Source organism: Balearica regulorum, chromosome 7 (genome assembly GCF_011004875.1).
Source record: "Balearica regulorum gibbericeps isolate bBalReg1 chromosome 7, bBalReg1.pri, whole genome shotgun sequence".
In the NCBI taxonomy this organism is placed as follows: domain Eukaryota; kingdom Metazoa; phylum Chordata; class Aves; order Gruiformes; family Gruidae; genus Balearica; species Balearica regulorum.
Genome location: NC_046190.1, coordinates 37,722,954 through 37,742,966, shown reverse-complemented (window position 1 = coordinate 37,742,966; position 20,013 = coordinate 37,722,954). Strand labels below are relative to the sequence as shown.

The following is a 20,013-nucleotide window of genomic DNA, read 5'->3' as shown; positions in this document are numbered from 1 at the left end:
CCGGCGAGCGCCCGCCCCGCCCCGCCCCGCCCCGCCGCCCTTTCCACCGTTGCTTCCCCCCCCCCCCCCCCGCCTCCCGCGGCGCGCGTGGATGCCGTTACCCGCCCGCTCCACCCCCCCCGCCGCGCTCCCCGCCGCCGCCGCCCGCCCCGCGCTCCCATGGCGCTGAAGCGGATACAGAAAGTGAGTGGGGCCGAGCCGCGGGGAGGCGGGAAGGGAAGGGAAGGGGTCCTCCGCCCCACTGCTGCCCCGGGGGGTGGCGCCGGGCCGCGGCTCAGCGAGAGCCGTTGCCCCGCGTTGTCTCTGCCTGGGGCCCAACCTTCCACCCTCCGCCGACCGGGTTGCGGCCCTCCCCCGGCTGCCGGAGCCCGTCCCCCGTGGGGTCGCCTGAGGGTGCGGGCCGGAGGGGCCCGGCCCGGTGCGGGGCGCGGCTGCCCTGGTCGGAGCGGGCGTGAGGGGAAGAAAGGGGGGGAGGGAGTCCTGGTCGGTCTCCTGGTCTTGGGACTCTTCACCTTCTTGAAGGCCCCCCTAACCCCGAGTCAGTGTTTTAAACTGTCGTTAATAAAACCCCTGAGGTGTTTCCCGAAGCCGTGTGGTGGTGAAGTACCGGGTGAAAGGCGAAATGGTGTCACCGGGTTATCTTTAGTAGAGGTGTAAGGTGGCTGTTGCCGAAATGTTGCGCAGCTCGGGTAGCTCTGTGCATCGGCGGGTTTTCCACATTAGGAAGCGCCCTCAGCCCGGTACTTCATGTGACCTTTGAATGTATCCCACTTGTAGACCTTTTGGATAACATTTGTAAGTGTTATTTAGGATTTAAGTGAGGAGTAAACGTCCAGATGCCTGTTGTTTGGCAAGACCTAACGGGTCACTGTACAATACAGACCAAAAAAAGCGTTATGGATGGTAAACATAGAAGTTGAGTTAACGTTAGTGCATTGGCCGTGTCATGGAATATGTGGTATTTTGTTGCTGTTGACGCACCAGGTTTGGTCGGTGTTTGTGCTGTCCTGGTTCTGTGACCGTGCTGTAATTTCTTGTTCTGAATTCCCTTTTACTATTGGAAAACGTTGGTATTTATTACAAAATAGAACTCCACAATGACCGTTTAACCCTGCAGCGAGCAGGTTTGGGATACCCTACAATAGATACGAAGTTACTTGTATGAATTTTTACCAGATGTTAGTAGTTAGGTCTCACGCTACAAATGTTTTTATGGATTAGGGAAGATTTTTTAACTTCGTATCACGTATTTATGAATGTTGCGTTTGAATGTAATATCAAATACTAATAAATGACTACAGTGATTTTTCTCTAGCAGTAAGCTCTGCCATGCTTCTACATGTTTAGGAAATGCTTTGTGTTTTCTTGGCTTCTGATTTCCCACCTTTTCTTTGAGTATCTCCTTGCCCTTGCAAGTATCTCCTTGATATTTGAGTATCTCCTTGTCCTTTTCTAAGAAGAGGATTCTTCTGAATACCTTTTCCTTCCTCTTGTTCAGTTTCGTGCCGCTAAGGTGAACAAAGAAAGCAGAAAGTCTGGTAGTCTTCTGCTGTTTTTGAGATGGAGTGGTAGTTTGTGGCCTTACAAATAAGATCCTGCTAGAATAGGGTTGTTGTCCGTATTTTTCTCTTGTCATGTTCCCTGGGTAACTTTTCTTCCTAGAGACTTCCCGATATATTGGAAAGCCACAACTTTCTTTTGTGTGGCATGTAAAAACTTCACGTTCAATAGATGTGAAATTTATGGGTAGACTGTTTATGAAGGAGTATCTTCTATCCTATTAGCTTTATTAGTTTCTACTCTTTGAAGAAATGCTTACCAAGATGCTGACTTCAAGGTAGTGTAAGCTTTCCTGATTATACAATAACTTCTGTCTGAAACATGAAGAGACGTCAGGGAAGGAGCTAGCAGAAGCCTTGAGATTAGATTCAGAATGGGTTACGTCTTCTAGTTTGCAGCAGAAATGTCTATTGCTGGTATTCTTTTTTTCATTAACTCCCCTCATTGCTGTCTGCTGCCTTTCCAGGGTAAGAAAAAAATACTACCAGAGGGATTTGGCCAGCAGCTTGCCTTCGGAGCAGTAGAAGAGGAAAGTGGCAAGGAAGTGGGGCTGTTTCAAATGGAAAGTTAAAATGAAGGGGAAAAGATAGAAAAGACAAACTATCTTGATGTCACTGTAATATTTAGAGCTTTCCTGAAAATTCCAAAACTGGAAGTTTAGTGCTAGATGAAATGTATTTGTGTGATGGTGTGTTTATCCCATCTAACTTCCTGATGTTTCAGGCTGGCTATAAAGGTTCATAGCTATGTTGTATCTCAAGGGTAGGAAGGGATAAGATCTGGAGCAGAGGAAATGCTGTAAAGACTTCATAGTTTCACAAAGTGCCTAGAGGAACTCTTTGGAGAACAAAGCGCTGTCAGAAAACACAATGGTATTACTTGGGAGCTTGTCAGTCTAGACATACTGTCTGAACTTAAGCTTGGGTGGTTCAAATTGAACTTTAACACAGCTAAGGGATTTTGGTGGCAAGCTTGAGTGTTTGTTCACAATAATTTGGATAATATGTGTTCAGAATGATAGCACCTATAGAGGAAACAAAGCTGTAATACGTAGAAATGTTAGTAAGCATATTTTGTCTCATACCAGTTGGGACTCCAATTTCTAAATAGTATTGCCATTGTGATCTGTGTCGTTGCATCCCGTCTTTTGTTGATCAACCTTGAGGGACTGCTCAGAGGAGGACAGCGTGTGGACTTCAAGACCGTACGTTAGTAACGCTAAGATGTGTTGCGCTTGGGAGCTTTCTTAAAAAATGAACAACTGAATAGCCAATGAACAAGCTGATCACTGCATTTGAAAGTATGTTCTGCTTAGTGCTGCGGGTGGAAGAGCAGCGAGGACGTGAAGCCCTGCCGTGCAAACACAGCCGTCAGTGCCGCCTCCGTGACAAATTCATCTCGGAGTTCCTCAGAGAATCTCAGGAGGACGGGGGGGTATGTGTGTGTGTGTTCGTAATCATCTTAAGCCAAGGAGCCTGTGTTAGTTTACCTTGTCAGTGCTTTGCTTTGCCATTGCATGAAAGAGAGGCACTGGGTTTCTACGCTGTCAAAAACTTGAGGCTGCGTTCTGCGTGTGATGTAGAATAGATGTTTCTTGGGGCAGGAGTTGCTTCTCTGTAGTCTGCGACGCACCAGTGAAAGACTAATGTATGTTTTTGTGGGCATTGTAAATTCCAGATGTTGCAAATTATGAAAACACAACGAATAGTGTAGGTTTAGCTTGGGAAAGGATATTGTGCAAAGACACCTTTATTGTTATGAGGTAGAAAATAATTCAGGCTGTCAGCTTATGCCAGTTAGCATGTGGGTCAGTTTTGCCTATCCCTCCTACGCAGACCCATTTTCCTGAGATTGCTGTTCTGAGGGCTCTGTGTACATATCTAATTGTGAGTTTGCTGTCCTGTCAGTTCAGTATTACAGTCGAGGAGATTGTTTTCATCCTTAATCCTGTATTTCTGGGGGCTCCTCTAGTGTTAATAGGGGGTTGATGTTATGCTTATTAATGCCTCGGGCTGTTTTGAAATACGTACAAAACCAGTATTTAGTTTTGTTATGGGCATAAAAAAAAATGGGACTTAGAAGAGATGTTAGAAGAGATTTTGAAACCAGTTAGAAGAGGCACATTTGAAGACTGGTTTAAAAATAGCTGTTGTTTTTCATCTTGTTGGTGCATAGTGCTTGATTGTTTTTCTCCTACAACTCAGAAAGAATAGAAGCATTCAAACATTTAGAAATGTCAATGAACTATATGTTTGTTTCAATATGTGTTTCATATATGTTTAGACTAACAGGACACGTGGGCTTAAATATTTATGTTGAAAATAACTTTTTTATTGTAAATTTGCTCAAGTAGATAAAATTCTATCAATATTTGTGGTTTTGATTTGGACTTGAAACTGTTGAGTCACATGCTGTCTTTGGATGGTAATAAACATACTGAGAAAACTTCTTTTTTGGATCTGTAAGATTAAAATGTTTTAATTTGCTTTCAAAACATCAGCTGTGATTACACAGCAATACTTTTTGTTTTTATTAAACCAATGTATAAAAATACTTTATTACTAAGACTTACCTTTATATCAAGAAATGTTATGATAAATATTTGCTTTACATTTACCAAATTTATGAAGAACAGAGAATCCTTTGACAGATGGTTCCAAACAGCTTTAATATAATAGCAGCAGTGTATGCACGGAGTTGCTAGGAAGTGAGTCTGTGGTCTGCAGTGCATTTTGTGCAAAAATTAAGAACATAGCTGGCAAATATTAAAAACCTATATTTAAAATAACAGTGTGGAAAAGGGCTCTGGTTGTGGTTTTGTGTCACTTAGAGAATTAAAATAGCTTTTAGTGATGCTGTCTGCAGTTTATTTTGGTCTTCTGATATTCTGCAGTCTTTTTTTTTTCCCTCGACCTTTTTTTAATGAAGGAGACATTTTTAGAGCTTTTTTTTTTGTTACTACTCATGCTCATAGCCATTGAGTGTCCATGAGTACTATGCTGAGAATATTTCTCGCCTTATCAAAGTATCCTTTACGATCTTGTTCCAGCAGCTTTTTAGGGGAGAAGCCTGACTGCTAATGAAGCATGTGAGCATTAAACTGGCCTTCCAGTCTTCACCAACTTTATACTTTTATGAAATCCAACCTGTGTTATACTTTGACAAAGAGTACTAGTCTGCACATTCAGAAATGTTTCCAGCATTTATAGCTTACTATAGCATGTGTTTTACATCTGTTAAATTCATTTTTAAATTTTTGTCTCATGCTACCCAGAGAGCTATTCTACAGCATGTGTGGTGCGATGAAAGGTGATAATTTGGAGGCTTTGCTGTGCCCATCTCTGGTAATTGTCATTTAGCATTTGTAGCATTATGCTAATACTACTTTACACCTGATCACAAATCCTGCTTGCTTTTGTGCTCTGCTGCTGTTCTGCAGTTACGAACAGGAGAAACAGCTTACTGTGCACCCGTTCGTTGCAACCAGTTAGAGGTGTAGCGTTAGCAGTGTTCTATTCTGCTCTGTAATATTTTCTCTGTGTGAGAGGATTACAAGATTTATTCCTACCGCTGTCCTCAGCTTAGCTGTTTTCTCCATACAAGTTTACCCTGGCTGTATTGGGATGGCGTGGCTTGTGTCAGAGCTTCTGACAGATGCTTTTACGCTGCGACACTCGCCAGTGTTTGAAATAACTGATACTTCTGTTTGCATCTCTCGCAGACAAAATTCTGCTTTTGTGTATGCTCATAAAAGACACTGCACCGGTCGGTGGACACTGTAATTTGTAGTGTTGACTTTCTCTTTTGAAACTGAACCGGTGCTGCTTTGAGTTATAGATCCTGGGTTTTAGCCTATGTTTGTCAAAGTCTTGCAGCAGCATTTTCTATACAACTGTCTAAAAATCCCGGTGTAGGCAAGGCCTTGAAGTAACCAGACCTACATCGTGCAGCAGCATGGTGATAATCCATGAAACGTGGACAAAGCTGCTGGAACCAATTAACTTAAAATTACAGGGAAATCGTTAGTGTTGACTGTGCAAAGCCTCACACACAGTTCTCTTGCACTTCTTGATGAGGTTTCAGCACATTGTGCTTTGTAACTCTTCAGCCTTGTCTCTCGACGCAGCAAGGTTTTGGGCTTCTGGTGAAGAGCGTCTTTACTGCTTTGTATAGAGGATTCTTGTACTCAATTTCTCATTCTTTTTTGACTAGGTAAAGTGTTGAAGCAGTTTTTCTACCTCTACTTACTCTAGAAAATAATCACAACTGTTCTGCAGTGGTCAGCTCTGGACACGGACAAGTCAGCCTGACTCACAGGGACCTTCCGACTATCTCCATGCACCATTTCAAAAGACGTAGGAAAGCTTGAAGCCTAAATCTCACAACTCTGGATAAATTTGCTTTGAATATGAAGCTTAAACAGCATAATGAACAGGATAAAGCTGAATAGTCCTTTTTTCACAGCTTGATCTGAGGTTCTGTATGTAAAGTCTCAAACCGTTAACACTATCAAACTCAATTTACAAAGTTTCATCATGTTACCATTTGTATTTTTAAACCGTATTAGCTCTAGTACATTACGACTTATGATTGCAAAATATGGCTTGAATTTGCTCTATTAGGTTTTTGAGGTTTTGGTCCGGCAGAAGTTCCATGAATGTATCCGTGAACATTGTTCTCATTTAGTGAATTCTGTTGAAGAGACCCTTTTCTTCATCATTATTAGGGAAATATTAATAACAGGAGTTGATAGTTCTGGGTCTCATCAGGGTGTGATTTAAAACATGGTTTTTATCACGCACAAATTTCAGTGCCCTTAGCCTGGGCAAATCGAAAGCGATTACCTGAGTAGCCTTCCCCAGTTCCTACCGATTCTGCAGTACCTGTGTACATGTGAATTAAACCCAGTTTGTGTGGTTTGGGGTATGTACAGATCTTGAGGAAAGCATCTAGCAAATGAGCGCTGTTACAAGCTTACAACTCCAAAATTAAGTGCTTGCCTAGCAGTTGGCATATGCGTAAGGGAACGTTTGCATATATTTTAGGGACTTTCTGAGTTTAAGCTACATTTTTTTTCCCCGTCATTACCTTTAATTCAGCAGTCAGTCGTGACTGCTGTAAAACATGTGATTTTTAGCCTTTGAATTCTCTGTTTAGGCTAGGTCTTGTATAGCTGGCTTTTTTTTTTTTTTTAGTGTGTGCTTAATCTTCTCTTGCTGGGTTAGATCTTGCGTTGCAGATTAGGGTGGACGGTGGCCATAACTGTTTTGCTGCTGGTAATGTTTGTTACAACTCTCCTGACTCCTGGAAACTTGAGACTTGTTGACTCCCTTCATGTACTAGCAAGGACTTGGCTTTGCATAGATTACTGGTTCTCTGTATCGCGCTCCCTTAGTGAAATCTGAATCCTCCGATTAAAAAGGGACCTGCACTTCTAAAGGGTTTTGCTATTGCCTTTATTAGTCAAAGTCTGGCCCGGAATGTTGTTTCTGGACCAGCAAACAATTTCACCAACAAAATAAAGGTACGGGCGGACAAGTAACAGTAGTTGGCAACCTGAGCTATTTCAGTATGTCAAAGAACTGTCTCTCTTGTTTTAAATCACAAAGATTGTGAGGAGTGACTTCAGAGCAAGTCGTAACATTACTACTCTATTAACTGGCTGAAGATCTGTTGAATTGAATTTGGGGCCAGGAGTGGACCTGTAAGAAGTGTGCCTGAATTTAGGTGCCAGGTTCATGGTAAATGGGCTCCCTCAAAGAGAGTAGTGTGTAGTTGAAATGTTTGCTGGATGTCATAAATGGATAAATATATCACAGCAGTTGAGAAGTGTGGAGTGTTAACCCTTCAAATTGTATGTAAGGTCTGAGCACACTATGTCCACAAATTCTGCACTTGAGTGAGAAACTTAGTTCCAATTTAAACCTTGATTTTGGAATTAGTTGTCTTGACTAATGATTTTTAGGTAGAAATGTTTCCACTGTTACTCCTTAAGCTAAAATCAAGGAGATACTTGCAGACCTGCTTATGTCTGTTGTGGACTTAAATGTGTATGTTTTGAGTAATTAGCACAAATCTTTTAGCTTGTTTCAATGGAAGTATTTACACCTAATTGTTAGACTTAAAGCAGCACAGTTCCTATTAGCTCAGAATTGGAAAAAACTTGTTTGTTCTTAGTACAGTAAAACTTCAGACACTGAAAGTAATATATTGAATTAAACAAGGAAAATGAACCAATATTAATGCCTGGCTTGTTTTGCATTTGATATAGTGATGATAAATCCGATGAAAAGCTGAGCTGGTTTTGTGTAATGAAGTAAAAATTTAAAATTATCTGGGACTCTGTGGACTTCTGTAAAAAAAAAAAATTAATCTGTTGACCTGCAAAAGCTTCTCTGAACACTTGTCTTAAATGTCAACTTTCTTGGGGTTTTTTTAGTAGTAATTTAAAAAAAAAAAAAAACAAACCAAAACCAAACCAAACAACCAACCAAAACCACCACCACCAAAAACAACACCACAAAAACCCAAACTCAAGAACATATAGGGAATTAAATGAAGGTATGTTAAATAAGACATAGAGCTAATACTTTTCCTTTGTGTTCTAGTTTACTTAGAAACCTTTGTGTTATGATCATATATCACCTCTAGGCAGACTGCAAGCATTTTATGAGCTCGTTTAACTCAGCTAGTGTACATAGATTAGGCCAATACAGGAAGCTTTTGTAAAATCAAAAGCTAAAGGAACAGTCAGATTAGCACATACATTTCTAGATTGAGTGGTGAGTTTACAGAGAAATCGATAAACCCTTCATTTTCTTAATTTTTTTCTGTCTCTACTTCAGTATATCCAGCTTATTATGAACTTGGGTATAATTCTTAAATAATCTCAGATATTAATTTATAGCACAACGTTGTCTTTAGCTGCAAACCTATCTGCAAAGAAAAAAAATATCTTTCATATCAATGGGCAATTTCAAGTGTTGATTTCTTTAAAAATACCACAGATCTATTTAATAAAATCAGTTTATATTCTTAGTTTTGAAGTGATGCTGCTGCGCGGTCTGTATTTTCATGTAGATGTCTCAATTCTTACAGGAGCTAAGCGATCTGCAGCGAGACCCACCGGCCCACTGTTCTGCTGGACCTGTTGGAGATGACTGTAAGCTTTTCATAAATACATTGTCACAGCTAACACTTTTTTTTCCGGTTAAGAAAAAGCTCAGAAACTCTCTAATCATTGTGTCTTTTTGACTTTCAGTGTTTCATTGGCAAGCAACAATTATGGGACCTGTAAGTATATATAATTCATGTCCCGTACAAAGTAGACCTTGTTTCCCTTTTTGTTACAGAAGGATTCATTTGGGTTTCTGTAAACACAGCAGTCAAATTCAGCCGTGCTGTGCACAGATTAAAGATTTAGAGTGGTGCTGTTGTTCTTGGTAGTCTGGTAGTCATTTCTTTCTGTGACTGTTGAAAAATCCATCCTCTTTGTGAAATTGCGGTTGACTGATTAAGCATCCCGAACGTTTGTATCGGTGATGTGGGCTGCAAAGCGAAACGCTCACTTTTCAAAGATGATCATTTCGATTCGGGAAGATTCATCCATCTGAAAGGAGGAAGAGTGGGTGTAATCCAATGTTAAAGTTGGTAACTGTAAACAAGAGTGATTTTGGGGACGTTTCAATAGAGCTTATTTGACGGCTGTGATGTGGCTCTGGCAAAAGCAGATGGCTTTTGCAAACTGTAGACCAGCAATTGTGGGAACTCTTTGGTTTCTGTGCAAGAAAGGCCTGCTTTCCTCAGCTTGAGGGCGATCTCTGAAGACCCCATTTACAACTCTTGTCAAGGAAGTGACATAAGAAAGGACAATAAAACTTAAGAACAGAAAGTTTTAAAGGAAAACTGAGAAGAGTTTCAGCATAAAGAATAAAGAACAACGTGACCTGAGGGAAGGGGTGTTTATTAATGTCATGGTAAGGAGTTTGTATTCCTAGTGTTTCCCTTTGAACTTAGTAATTTGGAAAGAGGAGTGTCTGGTTCAGATGGTGAGCTGAACCATTGTGTGAGTTGAAAATTTGAGACAATACTCTATGCATTAAGATGCAGCATCACATGGTGGAGAAAAGTGGAATTGTGTGTGCTTTGAGACTTTCTGCATTTTCAGCGCAGCTGCTCTGAAGCAGTGGAAGATGATGAGTCACTAATTTGCCACTGGTATGCGGGAGTCTGTCCAACGTGTCAATGGCCCAGCAGCCACTGAAATGATTGTGGCAAGTTTTTCTGTAGGATACTAGTGCTTTTGCCATTTTTCTTTAAAAACTGTGTTCTTTCACATAGAAAGTCATTCTGGCGCTTGCCTTTCTGCACTGCTTAAAGGTGAATGGCAAAACGGCAAAGAAGTTAAGAGTTAACAAAACTTATATGCTTGCCACCGATGATGTCTCTGTCCTGAATGACTCTGATGAACTGAGTAAGGGAAATATTAGCACATATATCCTGCCTTAAATTCCACTTTTTCTTCCAACTTGCAATTCACCTTTCATATTCTGTAGCGGAAAACATTCTTTTCTTTGCTTCAGGTTCCTCAGATTTCTCTAGTTAAGGATGAGAACGAGCATCTCTTGCCAGCCTTTCTCAGCCATATCTGCTGAGATACAAGAAAAGAACACCTTCAGCATGTTAATCCTTTATCTTGATAACATAAGGAAATAGGGATGCACCCCTGTGTGTTTCCTCATGGCCTGAAGGAAGCGTAGGATGAAAGCTTGCCCTCAGCATTCCCTTCCTATGTGTGGAAGTAGGGTAACCTCTTCTCCTGTCTATGGGCATCATCAATTTGTTTTATATACCTTACTCATAAAACATAGTGTGACTTTGCCTTCTGTCTGACGCTGAACTTGTCTCCTCTTCAGCTTATTTGAACTTTGACAAATCCATTTAGTATGCATGCAAGCAGTCTTTTCAAACCTAATTGGAAGTACAGCGGCACTCTCTTCTGATGTTACCTAATGCTGACTTCCTAGCAGTACTATATATAACCTGCCTTACACTGCAGCACTGTCTGCATTTTGAGTGTGTAAGATGACGTGTCCTAGTGGACCATTTGTGACTTTACCTCTTATGTTCATCTCTAAAACTGTAAATTTTGCTCATTTCCAAGGTAAACATTTTATTTAAAAAACAGTCTGCCTTTGCTTCCAAAAGAAGAGCCAAAAACTTGATCTTCTGCAGCTTTGCTGAGATAGAGTTCCTATATTGCTGTCTTAAACTCACCACGTAATGAGAAAAGTTTTCTTCTCCTTCCCTTAATTGGAAATGGCAGCGCTGCTCTCTCTCATTTAGCATTGAGACTTTTCCCTCTGCTTTTCTAGTTAATAAAAATGAAAGATTTCCTCAGCAGATGACTGCAACAAAGTTATTTCTATCTATTAACTGTGTGCAACCTGGACGTAAACCTGTGCACATGTTCTCTAACAAAATGCATGTTCACAGATTTGTACAGGTCACAAAGATGTTGTGTGTTTTAAAACTCCCTGATGTCATCATGATCACCTGAATTATGTTGGAAAATCCTACTCTTTGCATCTGCAAAGAGAAACCACTTCTGAAGGTAAGTATATTTGTAGCTTAAGGATGGAGGAGGATCAGAGCAGCTGTGGTATTGCACGGAGACAGGATTTGGAAGACCTGCTCTGGGTTTTGTATTCCCCTCGGTGCGGTGGAGCTGATGGATCGGCAGTTTTGTAGCTCCGCCAGTCAAACACCGCTCCTTCCCTTCCTCTCCCCAAGAAGGGCAGCACTTGGTAGCCCTGTTGCGCTACTGCAGTAGTGGCCACGGTTGGCTCTACTGTAGCTCCGCAGAGGGTTCAATTCCCTCTGTGCCTTCTCAGTACACAGACCATAGTATGGGCTGCGTACTGGGGGGAAAAAATGGATTTTCTAAGGTACTCATAGCTTTGGGAGGTTATCTGCATTCAGAAGGGAAGCTCCAGAATAACTGAAATACATTAATGCGTTTTGTTTGTCTTGTGTTTTTTTCCCTAGCCTGATAGCGCATATCAAGGGGGAGTATTTTTTCTCACAGTACACTTTCCAACGGACTATCCTTTCAAACCACCAAAGGTGAGGCCTTTCTCTCAAAACGTATGCAATATTTTGGTCAAACCTTTGTTTCTTTGTCTTAGTCGTTTGGGGGGTGTAATTTTAGAAGTTAAAACCAGAAAAGCCAGCAATAGGATACGTGTTCATAGCAGATGAACAGATAATACTGTACATTAAATTGTGTTGGCAGATCTAGAATGACTGGAACTGTGAAAGGACAGTGTCAAGGATTCCAAATGTAATGAACAGAATTTGATGTTACTTGTTTTGTTTTGTTTTTTATTCCAGATTGCTTTTACAACAAAAATATACCACCCAAACATAAACAGTAATGGGAGTATTTGTCTTGATATCCTGAGATCGCAATGGTCACCAGCTCTGACTGTATCTAAAGGTAAACTCCCAGATTTGCTAATGGATTTCTGAAATTTTATACACTGCCGTGGTGCTTTTTTTTTGTGTATTACTGCACTAATGGGTGGCAGTGGGGGGAACTCATGTATCCTGCATGTTACAGAAGTGGCAAATTCCATTGGAATTCTTGTTATGATCCAAGGTCTTGCAGAGTTTAGCTGGAGTGTCACATTACATAAAATATTATGGGCATGGCAAAGAAATGTTCTGAAACAAGTTGGGTAAAATAATAAATGCCCACTTAGCCCAAAATACAGTTTCTGTATTATAGCTGACTGTGCACGCAGAACGGAGGAGAAACCGGTGAGCAGAGCTTCAAAGTCAAATGAATTTGGATGTAAATGGAAGCCCTGATACTGACGTGTGGGGGCTTCCCTGATTGCTTTTTGATGGCTCTTTGGGTTGCCTGACCATCCTTGTGTGAACTAAGGTCTTAATTATGCTTTATTTTAAAATGAGATAAATTGTTCTGGTTTGCATTCCTCTGTAAGATGAGTGTTTTTTAAAATGTGGCTGCTTTCTAAGTCGTAAGTAAAATATTTATTAAAAGAATCTAGTTCTGTCGTTAAACTTCCTCAAATTGAACACTAGATTTTTTGGAACATTGAGGTTACGATTAAGCAAGGTTTTTTTGTTGTAGGCATTTTGTGTCCCTTCAAAAGCTGCTTAAAATGTGGGTGCTATCATTGGGTTTTTTTCCTCACCTGTCTTCAAAATGCTTAGCCACACTCTTCCTCGTGTTACAGAAAGTTCCCATGAGACTGAAAAGGTTAAACAGTATCACATCTTTCCTACTGCTTGAGAGCTCTCGAAGCTACATGTCTTTTTTTAGAGCGGTGTCATCGCCTTTGGTGTACAAGCAAGGAAAAAAAAATGTTAGTTTTTGTCCAATGGAAATTGCTCTATGCAAGTGCAATTGTTACACCTTCTTGGAAAAGCAGTTTCTGCTTCTGCATAACAACCTTGTGCAGTAATCTCACAAGCTACATAAAATCCAAGCTGAATATTGATTCCTGATGCAGTTGCTGAAGACATGAATTGCTCTTGTGTGTAGTTGGTATCAACTTTACACAGAAATTGGTTGGTTGTTTTATTGCTGAGCAAAAATTGTCTTGTTTCTGTTTATTTAGAAAGTATTTAGCAAGCGAGTTGGCACTTTTATCATGTTTAACGGTTGGTATTTACAACTGACAACTAAGTTTTCAGATTTTCAGTACTTTTCTGTAAGTGTCTTTACTTTTTGAGGGTTCCTTCAGTTATAAAGATGAGCAGTCTGCTGGTCTCACGCGTTCTGATCTGACGTGCTTTTAACGTGCTTGCGCATTATATATTTCATAAACTAGAAGTTAGTTCAGTGGCTCGTGGAAGTTTCTCCTTTAGAGTTCTTGTTTTACTGACTCAGAGGATTACAACATACTGATAGCACCTTTGATTGGTGTGACCAAGTATTCTAACCTGATTTTCTAACATTACTGGTGTATTTGGCACTTAATAAAAAGAAATGTGTCAGTATGAAGTGGTCAAACTTGCTACAGCTGGAAGTAGGTGTTAGTTCAGGCTCTTTTGTGACAAGACAAGGCAAGGAGAAACAAATCCTATTCTACAGCAGATTCTCACTGTAGCATCAAATTCCCTTTCACAACACATTTTAGAATTGTTTAACTGCATGGTCTTGTATTTATATTAGTTATGAGTATAAAAATAGAAAATTCCTGAAAAGTACGGACTGAAAATGTTAGAAAAATCAAACATCTTTGGTTTAATACCAACAGATGAATATGGAATTATAAATGAATACCTGCATATAATATTGATGAAGTATTTTCCCAAAATGGAAGTCACACTTCTATGAAATTAAGCGAAATGTTCATATGAAGGAGAGAATAACTGTCAGTACAGAAGTGGAGAAGGTTATGCACAAATAGAGTATTGCAATGCAGTGTAATATTAACAATATTATTTATCTTAAATAACTGTAGATGGAAGGTCTTAGTTTGATCAAACATATATATATATATAAAACTATGTAGTCTGTAGTTTGGTTAATGTTCATAGGTTAAAACATGGGAGAGAGATCGTAACAAAAGGTACAGGTCCATGGGTTGAGAGTTCTCTAGGCTAATATTAGGTGGTGTTTACGTAGGACCTAGAAAAATGATGCTATATAAACATTTCTGAGCAAGACAGCTGTGTAAATGCTTAACAGTAATATGCATTCTCTTTACAACCTCTCGTCCACCACCCTCCTTCAGTGTACTGGAATATATTAAAGGATTATAGAAATAAAGCAAACTAACTTGTTTAATCTAGTGTCTCTTTTATTTAGTTTTATTGTCCATATGCTCCTTACTTTGTGATCCTAATCCAGATGATCCTTTAGTACCGGATATTGCACAGATCTACAAGTCAGACAAGGAAAAGTGAGTATAACATATACATATTTTTGTGTGTGGTACTTGCAGATGGTTATCTGCTAGGCAACCTCCTATCTTAACTGTTAACGATGCTCTTTTCATAGATTTCTACAGGATTAGATTTTTAAATCTTGAAAATACTTATCAGTGGAATGGCAAGCAGGAAACTGTAGGCATACGCAGCTGTTGGATACTTACTGCTAATTTTTTTTGTACTTAAAGTTTCACAAAACCTTCACACTTTTGTGTTGTGTGTTTATATTCATTGCATGAAAAATAATTCCCAATTATTTGTTGCTACTGTGATCCCCTGGTTGTAAAATCTGTGCCTTTAGTAAGATGCTATGTATGAACAACAAACGTGGTTTTGACACAAATTTGTGAACGTAGGCTAGACTAGTATTCAGCTCTTTTCAGCGCTAAGAACCATTGTCTCATTTATCGCAATTTGCAGCGTCTCACAGAGGAAAAAGAACCTCTTTTACTTTCTGGAACAGCTGTAGAACTTGCAGGAAATGTCTGATCCTGGGTAGGTAACATGGACAGCACATAAGCCGAAGCATTACATGCTTCTGGTCCCAACCTGATTTTGATTTGAGGAGTTTTAACTCTGAAAATACTGTACTGACTGAAACATCTGTTCTGCGGTCTTTGACTTACAGTGCGGAACCACTCGAATTTCAGTTTTAAAGCTTTTTTCAGTTCAGTTTTAAGGCTTGCCAACATCACTCCTAAGGAGGGTTTTGAAATGCTGTCTTATAACTACATACGCTGCTGCACCCTCACAATATCAGATAACAGGATCTAGAGGTCACTAGCAAGCCCCGTGCTTTGGCATAGAGGTGTTTCTTTCTAGAGCAGTTCCTTTCAGCACTCCAGCTTTGAATAGTGGCATCCGTGGATATCTAAGCAAAGCGATGCATTGGTTTCTTAAGAGTTTGTTGCAGTTTCGGGTGGCAGGAAGCTTGGGCCCTTTATTCCACAGATTAGACCGCATGATTTCCAAAGGGTTCCATGGAGGAAATACTACCTGTGTGAGTTTTTCCCATCTTTGCTTACTTTCTGCTCTCATACTGGCTGCCTGCTTCTCCTGGGCTTACAAACTTTACAGAGGCAGTGATCTAGGACGGAAATATTTTGCTTGCTGCTGGGAGGTTTTGTTGAACTCTGCTGCTGTAGGTATTTTGAGCACAGTCTATCAGCATGGCCTGAGCCGTCTTCTGTAACGGGTTTTTGCACCTGTGGATTGTCTAGGTGTGTGTGGGATTAAGACAGACTGAAGCACAAGATCAATTTAGGATAGTGGCAAGGAATTAAGTAGGAATTTCTGGGTGTATTTGGAAAACCTTAGTCTTAATTGGCCAAGAATGAAAAAACCTTCCCCCAAAATGAATCTGTCACACATTTTCTGGTGGCCTTGACAATAAATTAAAGAGTCGTAGCTATGCAGCACATTCATAGACAGCCTAACCACCGCTGTTCATCTGCCTACTTCTTCAAGCTGCGGAAAAGGTTATGGATTTAGTTTGGGGCAGGCTTTTTGTCCTCGGTAATCTTGCTCTAAACTATTCTAATTGTTAGACTCTCTGCTTCAGATTGCACGGAATGTTTGTGATATCCAGAAGAATTTTTCCACTTTCTGGTGAACTGACTGAGAAATTGTTTGGTACCTGTTTTTTGGTACTGAGCCATTGCAGACTCCTTGCAATGCATGCTCATGGCCTGTGGTTCGTCACAAACCACAGGTCCACGAAGGTTTGAGTATTGCTTTTACCTTGAGGACTGGATAGAGGAGGAGCGATGTAGAAGTTACATGGAAGCCTTATGGCATAGTATTTCTCTTACCAGAGTAAGAATTACTAAAATGGCCTTTTTCTGACAGTTTGAGGTCTGATACCATCAAATTTTGTAACCCACTTCTGAAGTGCTTGAACTCTGCGGCTTGTACTGCAAAGCAGATAGCGTTCGAGTTGAGGATGATGTGCCTCAGCTTCTGCCCATTTGTGTCTCAGCTTTTATCCATCCACTTAACAGTGATTTCAGCTACAGTGCCTCCTGTTTGTGAAAGAAGTGAACAAGGGATATTTCGCTGTCTTCAAAACTCAAAATGTAATCATTGCTGGAGAAAGTGAGAGAACGTGTGATCCTGACCAGAGCTTTATTTTATGCTGATCGCCTATTAATATTTTTTTAATCTCAGCTTGGAGTTAGGACGTGAAAGATATGGCTGGTTGCCCCATAGCATTTCTCTATGGGTATGTTACTATAAGTAAAAATCCAAAGGCTTGTATGGTAGAATATTTGTAAAAACAAAACCAGTTAGTACATGAGTTGCTATACTGATCTTAAGAAATGGTTTTAAAAACTTGTCCCTATTTTCTCTGGAGGACCCAGAAGAAAGCGACTCTGGCCTCAAGAGTGGAATGTAACAAATGTGAGGATCAGAGGACATTTACCTTTGGGAGTGCTAGTCAGCTTCCTACCAGAAGGAAAAGACCCAAGCCTTAAAATCTAGTCAAAAATGCTTTTCAGGAAATTTTCTTTTCAGGTTCTGAAATGTAGAATGGAGAACTAAAAAAAAAAAAACCACAAACCCAAAAAAACCCCCAAAATACTGTGCCTTCTATCCCCACCCTTTCCAAACCCAGTTAATGATACTGAATTTTATGCAACTGAAATGCGTGAACTTTCTCAGGCTGTTAATAGCGTACACATTTAGGAATAATTGACAACGAATTCTTGTTAAGGTACAAATAAAGGAACCGGTTGTGAAATGCAGTAAGTATGCACGGTGGTATGCATTTTAATACAAACCTGTAAGATTGGGTTTGAGTTTGAGTCTAAATAGTTTTGGTAGGTAACGTTAGACGCTGAACGTACAGTGGGTGTAGGTTTCTTGGCTTTTAGGCTATTTTAACGTTATTTGAATCAATGCTAAGAGGTGAAAAGCTCAGTAACATCTGTATTAAATATGTGGCCATTGTCAGTGTATCACTAACAGCTCTTCACTGTAATGCCTTCTTTCTGCACGTACAGATACAACAGACATGCAAGAGAATGGACTCAGAAATATGCAATGTAAACTTGTGAAGACTTTTTCATATACCACAGAGTACTGTAAATTCTAGGGTTTTTTCAAAATTAGAAGGAAATGGAGCACAGTTTACTGTTTAAATGTATCATGATGCCCCTTGAATTTTTTTTCACCCATGTAAGTGTGTTTCTAGAGCAAGGGAGAACAACCTTCCAAAAATAACCTTATGACTGTGATAAGAATATTTATCCTCTTCGTATGCTTTGCAGAAGACATTTATTACGGTTTTTAAGAGTTGGACATCTGCATCTTCAGACTACGAGATCCATAATGCAGTTGTAAAGCAACCAAATTATTTTTGCTGGAAAAAGTAGCTGTTTTTATGTGATGAATACTGTATGTCTGTCCTTCAAGTATGCTGTCCGTTTCATAAGTGTGTTCAAATTTCATTTTGTTAGTTCACTTATATAAGTTGTATTTTTTTACTGTATAGACTAAATATTTTATTTACCATGTAAGTCATTTCATTTTTAGACTTACTTGCTTGTGCACAGTATTGACAAGATACAACTGCTAGTAATGAAAAGAATTGGAGTATCCCACCCATTAGGATATTCTAAAGACTGACTGCAGATTTCTTAAAACCTAAAATGATCTTTGCACTGTAATTCTTTGTACGCTGATTATGGAGAAACACTTGGTTGGTTTTTTTTTTTGATTCTGTTGCATACTTGACTTAATTTTATTGCAATGTGAACTAATTGCACTGCTATGTAGAAAGATATGTAACCGTTTTGTTGCTATTCACAAATGATTTTTGACATGTGGGCAACATAACACTATCACAGACCTTTTACAAACCTAAATGTAGCCTTTTCCATATAAATAAAATGCATTTTCTACTACTTGCCTTGGCTTTTATTTTTTTCAGTCATGCATATTCTTAATGCGCTTGTTCTAACCTTAGAGAATCGAAATATTAAGTGTGCATGTGTCTTGTAGACAAAAGGGAAAGTAAAGCCATGCATCACATACTACTTAGAACTGCGTTGCGATTAATTTCTATGCTAGTTTTAGCCTAATTTATTTAGCATGCTGTGCCCGTTGCTTTATATAGGATTTTAACTAGGTTAATGACATGTTACATCTGTATTCATTTACGGAGGAAATACCGCAAGCATTTGAACGCTTCGGGTTAGGCGGTGTATCTGCAATATCGGAATGTTACAGTAGACTTCTCACATTTGAAGCTAACTTTTCCATTAACTGGAACTTCTCTTGCTTCAGACTATGCATGTGGAAAACCAGTAGTGCTGGAGAGGGGCAGTCTTTTCTAAGAAAGTAGATTAATTAAAAGCAGAAGAATTTATTGCCCACTGTACATTTTTCTTGGGTACCTGAAAATAAAAATGGGTGACTAATGTTTTCCTCTGTACCTTGCACATGAAAGAAAAGTGACTTGCAGTTGAGAAACTTGTCATCATAAAACACACTTTTAAGACTACAAAAATACTTGGTTTTTTGCTGTCGTGCCAAACTGGAATTTGGGGTGTGGGAGGGAGGCGCGCACAGTAAGAACTTTTATTCCTACCAGTGGAATATTGTTACCTTCATGCTTGCTGACCCTTATGGCATAACTTGGTTACGTATGGAGAAAAAGATGTCGCTTCTGTGCCGCAGTTTTCTCTGTGATGTACCGATGACTTTGGCAACAAAAGCTTGATGGAGAGTGGCTCTATTAAAGTATCCTTGTTCACTTTAGATCGTAAGCTGAATGAACGTGGGGTGTTGTGTTATTAAAATACTTGAACTAGGCCAATGTAGCTAGGAAGGCAAACCCATTGTTTATTACTGCTGAAACGGCGGTGGAAAACTTTGACCATCAGAATGTGTTCCCAGCGCTTTTATTTTTTTTTCCTAGACGGATAGTAATACGTTTGTACTAAAGTTACTTAAATGTTTGCAATATCTGCATTGAACTGTGTGAAATGGGAAGTTTGACTTGCATCTCGGAATCCTCCCTCTCTTTTGGGGGTTACTGATCTGTACTAGGGGTGGGTTGAAAACACCTGTACTTCAGCCGGTAATTGTTCTGCCGCGTGCCCTTTCCATCACAGTGCGAGACCAGCAGGACCGGACCGTCGGAAAAAAAAGACCAGCAAGGAGCAGGGCCTTCTGCCTCCGCTGTAGTTACAGGCTAAACCAGTTCTGGCTTCGAGCACGCTGGTTTAGGGGCATGGAGTCTTTAATTCTTACCATCCTCCTGCTTTTGAAATAATACGAGATAAACACACCATTACTTAAAACTTCAGCCTTTCAAAGAGTTGGTTGGATTTCATGTATGGAGATACGCATCTCCGCTCTTACTCTGTTAATGCTTTTTACAGAAATGATATTTTAAGGAGAAAAAAAACTAATTGTAGCTGCAAGGCTGCTCCGTGCTGTGTCCTTGAGTGCGATGGAGAATCCCCACCCAGCCCCGGGCCA

The 20,013-nt window shown here is 39.9% G+C and overlaps 1 protein-coding gene across 4 annotated transcripts; it reads left to right on the top strand.

Moving 5' to 3' along the window:
* The first annotated feature begins 60 nt into the window (after window positions 1-60).
* On the top strand, window positions 61-18,431 carry UBE2D1 (ubiquitin conjugating enzyme E2 D1). 4 transcript variants are annotated; one of them, XM_075759003.1, is made up of 7 exons: window positions 61-183; window positions 8,659-8,722; window positions 8,822-8,853; window positions 11,608-11,685; window positions 11,953-12,058; window positions 14,405-14,498; window positions 17,529-18,431. In XM_075759003.1, the coding sequence occupies exons 1-7, from the start codon at window positions 160-162 to the stop codon at window positions 17,572-17,574; spliced, it is 444 nt and encodes a 147-aa protein (XP_075615118.1). In that variant the 5' UTR covers window positions 61-159; the 3' UTR covers window positions 17,575-18,431. The 4 variants fall into 4 exon arrangements, with proteins under 4 accessions (XP_075615118.1, XP_075615117.1, XP_075615120.1 ...); XM_075759005.1 differs by lacking the exons at window positions 14,405-14,498; window positions 17,529-18,431 and adding exons at window positions 11,056-11,173; window positions 12,911-14,371 and having other exon boundaries at window positions 143-183; XM_075759004.1 differs by lacking the exons at window positions 61-183; window positions 14,405-14,498; window positions 17,529-18,431 and adding exons at window positions 6,683-7,084; window positions 11,056-11,173; window positions 12,911-14,371.
* The last annotated feature ends 1,582 nt before the right edge of the window (window positions 18,432-20,013 follow it).